Here is a 6,000-nt window from a genome sequence, read left to right as displayed (position 1 = left end):
TTTAAATTATTCACAGGACATCAAAGTGACATTCATGAAACCAGTTGACAAATTTACTTTATAGTGTTTGTTTTGCCGTCTGTATTTTTAAGGGATAGAAAACATAGACTAATCTGTAAAAACAGATCAAAAAACAGTGTTACTTGATGAATAACATGTGAAACTGAAAGGAATATGAGGTTTCCACTGAATGATATAATGAAGCTAATGTTTTTTATTCAAAAACATATTTTACATAGAGTTTTGGGAAAGAATGAAAAAGAGTAAGTAATTCTAAAGCAATTGCAAAATTATTTCCCAAATTGTTTAATACATTTAATATACATGCATGTGTATATAACCCACTCACTTTTAAATTTAAGGAATTTCCATTAGGCACATAAGTGTTATATACATGAAGAACATCAAGGAGAGAATTATTATACTGATTCAGCATTACAGCCTTCTACTGATATGTAACAGTCTTCTCTTCTATCAAAGAGTACAATACTGTCCAAAGTATTTGTTCATTTCTAATCATGTTCTCACTGATGCAGTTTGTGAATTAGCTGACACTGACTAAGCACATCTCACAGTTTCACTTGATGAATCAGCACTTCAGCAGAACACACATGACAAGAGTTACTTATACTTGTATAAACACACACACTTACACATCCTTTGATCCTTTGTAGGTCTTCTACTACAAACTATCAAGTCTTGGCAGTAACAGGTAATGTTCATTAAATATTTCATAATTTATGCTTTAAGCCAAGATGAATGTGAATATCTGCATTTCTTTATTTGACCACAGATTCATCTAGCCCCCAAAGATCATACCAGGGGCCACACATATTTCCTGTTGTCTGAGAGCGTTGATCAAATCTAGACCCTCTGTCAGGCTTGCTTAGTCGTTTCTTAAGCGTCTGTCCATAGGAAAGTAATCCATTCACAGATGCTCTACGGTGATGATCCTCTATTAGTAAATAATAGTTGCTGTTGGACTCGTCTGAATCACTGTCTGATAAGTCTTCTGTCTGGACAGCAACTGCTGCCTTTTCATTTGTCTTCTTCTCTTCTGTTGTCTTCTTCTCTTCAGACTCCACTGCTGATGGCACATCAACCAATGAACGATGCTGCCAGAGGGCCATTCCTTCGAGCACATCTCCATTTACAGAATTCTGTGGCCGCCTAAATTTCCATAAGGATCGGGTTCTTTTAACAATCGTAGGTGGTTGTAGCTGTTTCTCGTTTGAACTAAATCTGCCTAGAGTGGCCAAATGAGCCAAACTTGATGCTTGCTTACTGACTATCTGATGATTATTTTGCATTTCATGCTGACTGGTGTTGTTGTTAACATCTTGCCACAGGTCAAGAGCAGATTTGTACAGCAACCATCCTCTTAACTTCTCCTTGCTGAGAGTCAGAGATGCAGCTTTCTTTGACGAATGTTTCCTGCAAAATAAGTGCAATTTTAAACTTATGTTTTACACAAACTCAAGAAAGAATTGACTGTAATCAGTGGAAAAAATTGTATTTCCTTTTGGAGGACCAGTCTTCATTCTCAAATGCTGAATGACATTTAAATTTTCATTACTTAAAATCTTACTGTGACTAAACAATAGTCTCCAAAAACTGTGAAACAGAGGTTGTCTTTATTCTAAAAAATGATGTATTTGCTTACCACACTGCATCTTCAGGCTATAAAATAATCAGATGTATCTGTAGTTTACGTTACTATTTCTCTGAAAATCCTCATCTTATTTACCATTTATACACTACAGTAATATTCACTGTTGTTACAAAAGTTAAGCTCAGGACAGACAAATAAATGCAGATACATTTTTAATCTTGTTTTGAGCTGCTCATGATTTCAAATTTCTTTCTTCACATTGGATGGGAGATGGGAGTAGAATGCCTCTGCATGATGAAATGTTGAATGGAGTAAACTGGAGGCCTGCATGAAAACTATTTTATGTCTTGTCTTGTGTTTATGTAATAATTCCAAGATCCTTAAAGAAACTTCTGCAATTTATGCAATATTCTTAATTCAGGTCAGAAACAAGAGTGTACCCAGTACCAATCCTTTTGGGACTCCACATCTTATGTTCTCCCAGTCTGAGGTTAGATTCATTTATGATATAGTCTCTCTACATGATTGTCTACTTCCTTTTCATTCATTCTTCATCCATTCATTCGTTCATTGTGTTCCATAGACCTCATCAAGATGGAGAGCATTCATGACATAGACTAGGTCTATAAGCAGATTAAAAAAAAAAAAAAAGAAGAAACTTAACCACCTTTTTTGAAACTAAACTGTGATGTAATTAACAAGCCCAGCTCAGAAAAATTAGTCAATATTCTATTTCCTCAAAAACTTTTGAGACTACTGGAACAGTGAAATGGGTCTGTAATTAGAGATTCTATGCATATCTGACATCTTATGTATGAGTGATAATACAGCATATTTAAGCCTGTCATGAAGTATCCAGAGAGCCATTGACTAATTGTTAAGACACCCTAAGGGCAGTACTATTAAGTCAGTACAAAATTTTAATACTGTATAAGAAACCACCACTGCTAGCAAAATTACTACATTTAGTGTCCTGATTACAGGGTTAATCACATTGAGACTAATGCTTTTGCATTTAGTTGTTTATTAGTGAGTACAATGTTTGCTGCCTTGGTGAGTAACTAATCATTGAATTTGATGACCAATAATTTCAATGCATCATTTATTTTGCAACTTTTTTCTGGGAAATCAATTTTAATTGCACTGTTATTTATGTTTGTTACTTGTTTAATAATGTTCCCAATTATTTTTCATATTCGAGAAGTTTCATTTTTCATATTCTTGGCATGCTTTATTATTTGAGCATAGGCTGTTGTTTCACATTTTATAAGATGATGTGAATTCTGACATTTTTAATAACATGTTGTGATGACACAACACATTGAACTTAAGCTGCAAGCAACAACAATAAAGACTCTCCATGGTTATTACTTACTCTAGCCGACAAAATAATTGATGCACCCAGAAGATATAGTCAAATGTCAATGTAACTTTGTACATCAGCAGATATGTGAATGATTAGAGTTGCAGTTCTCTGTGATGGGTAAAGTCATTGTCAGAGTGCTTTAGTGTTTGTCATGTTTAGTGTTGTTACCAGAGCTGGTAGGCTATACAGAGATGAACAAAAATATGGAAACACCAAAAACACAACATGTTACCATGCTTAATGTATTGACAGAAAACCACTGCCATTCAAAACAGTTTCTAGTCCTCTCGCCCCCCTGCGGGTTCGGGGGTTAGAGTAGGCCCGCGGTATTCCTGCCTGTCGTAAGAGGCGACTAAAAGGAGTCTCACATGTTTCGGCCTTATGTGATGGTCCCCTCTCGGGTTTGACCTCCATCTTTCTAAATTTTTCCGAAGAGCGAGCCAATTGGGGAAGGGCGCCTTACATGGTGCACTGTATCCGTCGTGCATTGCGACCTTTAGCCGGATTTTTCGTCGTTGCAATGGTGTCCCACTCGTTTTCCTTCTCTTGGGTGAGGATACGTCCCTGGGTACGATTACCACGCTGCACTCTGCAGTGTTGCTTTTAACTGCGACGACGACCTTGGACAGTTTTGCACCTAAGATCCAGCACAGTAGCCAGTCCGTTGTGGTGGGGCCGCCATGTACCCTCTTGGTTGTAGCCCCCTGACAACACAGGGATCGCTCTACTGATGCCTGCGCCGTTAACTCCCCACGTATGCCACGGAGTAGATGCCCATCTCCCTGGGGCATCGGGACTCCCGGCAATGGCCATCCTGCCAGGTGGCTATTGCTGCGGCTGGGTGGCGCCCGTGGGGAGGGCCCTTGATCGGAGTAGGTGGCATCAGGGCGGATGACCCGCAATGAAGCGTGGTACATCATCTCTCGCTGGCAGCCAGCCGCCAGCAGTCTCTAAGCGTTCTCGGGCTCAATTTAATGCTCATAAGTACGATCCAAAAACGTTCCCCTCCCTGGCCACGCTGTGGGAAGAGCGCAAGTCTCAGGATGGAGGTAACAGTTATTCGCCCCGATTCTTAGTTTGCACGAGAGCTGATGGGGAGTCTTTTCTCTCCACAAAGCCTCAGTTCTTCGTCGAGCATTTAGAGGACAAGTTTGGGGAGGTGGAGGGCTTGTCTAAAATTCGCTCTGGGTCAGTACTGATACAAACGGCATCCTCCGCCCAGTCACGCAGGTTACTTGCTTGTGACAAGTTGGGGGATGTTAACGTTACTATTACACCACATAAGAGTTTAAATATGGTCCAGGGTGTTATTTTCCATAGGGACCTCCTTTTGCAGTCTGATGACGAGCTGCGCGCCAACTTAGAACATAGAGGTGTTCATTTCGTCCGGCGCGTTCATCGGGGTCTGAGGGACAATCAGGTTGCTACCGGTGCCTTCATCTTGGCCTTCGAGGGTGATACGTTACCGGAAAAGGTCAAGGTGATGGTCTACCGCTGTGACGTCAAGCCCTATATCCCTCCCCCGATGCGGTGCTTCAAGTGCTGGAAGTTCGGCCATATGTCTTCCCGCTGCACTTCCAGCCTCACATGTCGAGATTGCGGACGCCAGTCTCATCCCGATACTCCATGTGCCCCGCCTCCCATCTGCGTCAACTGGAGGATGGTATTGTCCATGGTGGAGAAAGGCTGACTTATACTGAGGCCAAAAGGAAATACGACCGATTACATCCAGTGCGAATGACATCTTCCTACGCCGCTGCTACAACACCTGTACTCGCCCCATCAGTTTCGCGACTTCCGGCCGGATCGACGAGTGGTACAACTCCTCCTGCCCCCTTGCCAGTGGGAGGCTCTACCCACCGGGTTGCTCCTGTGCCGCCTACCTCAGGAGCAACACCATCCCCCCCATCGGGGACGTCGGTCCCCGCTTCTAAGCCGGAGAAGTGTCCAACTTCTTCAGCTTCTCACGCTCGCAAGGGGTCCCTTGGGTCCCTCCCTTCCCATGTTTCTACCAGCGGGAAGGCTGACGACCGACAGTGGCGTATGTGCCCACAATCAGCTGGTCGAAGGGCTTCACGATCCTCCTCAGTCCCGGAGACTGATTCGGTGAAGCCCTCCCACCCAGTTAAACCCAAGGAGCAGCGTGAGAAACCAAAGAAGAAGAGCTCTAAGCCCAAGGAACTCGCGGTGGCAGCCACCCCACCGCAACTTTCCAGCTCTGCGTCTGAGGACGAGGTGGAGATTCTGGCGTCCGCTGAGGACCTCGATCTCGCCGGTCCCTCAGACGCCATGGCTAGCACTAGCACAGGTGCTCAATCAGAGGCAGCAGGTGACCCAGCGGCGTAATCTGCCTTCCCAGTCCCGTCACGCCTTTCTCCGCCATGGACAATACCATCCTCCAGTGGAACTGCAGCGGTTTCTTCCACCATCTAGCTGAGCTCCGCCAGCTTGTCAGCCTTCATCCTTTCCTTTGCATTGCTCTGCAGGAAACTTAGTTTCCGGCAATGCGAACCCCCGCCCTCCGTGGCTATCGGGGTTATTATAAGAACCGGGCAGCTTATGAAAGGGTGTCTGGTGGCGTCTGCATATATGTCCTTCACACTCTGCACAGCGAGTCTGTCCCTCTCCAAACACCTTTAGAGGCTGTCGCTGTTCGGGTGTGGACGCCACAGGCTGTTACCGTTTGCAGTCTTTACCTTCCACCGGATGGTGATGTCTCGCACATGTCCTGGCTGCACTGGTAGCCCAATTGCCGCCACCTTTCTTGCTATTGGGCGACTTCAACGCCCATAACCCTCTGTGCGGTGGGTCAGTGGCAACAGGTCGAGGCGCCATCGTTGAGCATTTATTGTCGCAGCTCGATCTCTCGCTGTTAAATGATGGTGCCTTCACACACTTCAGTGTGGCGCATGGCACATACTCCGCCATTGACCTTTCAATCTGTAGCCATAGCCTCTTACCGTCTGTCCAATGGAGTGTGCATGACGACCTGTGTGGTAGTGACCACTTTCCGCTCTTTTTG

The 6,000-nt window shown here is 44.2% G+C and overlaps 1 protein-coding gene across 1 annotated transcript in view; it reads right to left on the bottom strand.

Moving 5' to 3' along the window:
* Window positions 1-302: 302 nt before the first annotated feature.
* The window catches only part of LOC126235683 (brain-specific angiogenesis inhibitor 1-associated protein 2-like), a 960,968-nt gene continuing 955,270 nt past the window's right edge, over window positions 303-6,000 (bottom strand). Inside the window, exon 12 of the mRNA XM_049944419.1 lies at window positions 303-1,434. Coding sequence (XP_049800376.1) covers window positions 780-1,434 — 655 coding nt within the window. The 3' untranslated portion in view covers window positions 303-779. The remainder of the gene's footprint in view (window positions 1,435-6,000) is intronic.

Source organism: Schistocerca nitens, chromosome 2 (genome assembly GCF_023898315.1).
Source record: "Schistocerca nitens isolate TAMUIC-IGC-003100 chromosome 2, iqSchNite1.1, whole genome shotgun sequence".
In the NCBI taxonomy this organism is placed as follows: domain Eukaryota; kingdom Metazoa; phylum Arthropoda; class Insecta; order Orthoptera; family Acrididae; genus Schistocerca; species Schistocerca nitens.
Note: the sequence above shows the minus strand (reverse complement) of the source record. Positions and strands in the feature narration are given on the sequence as shown.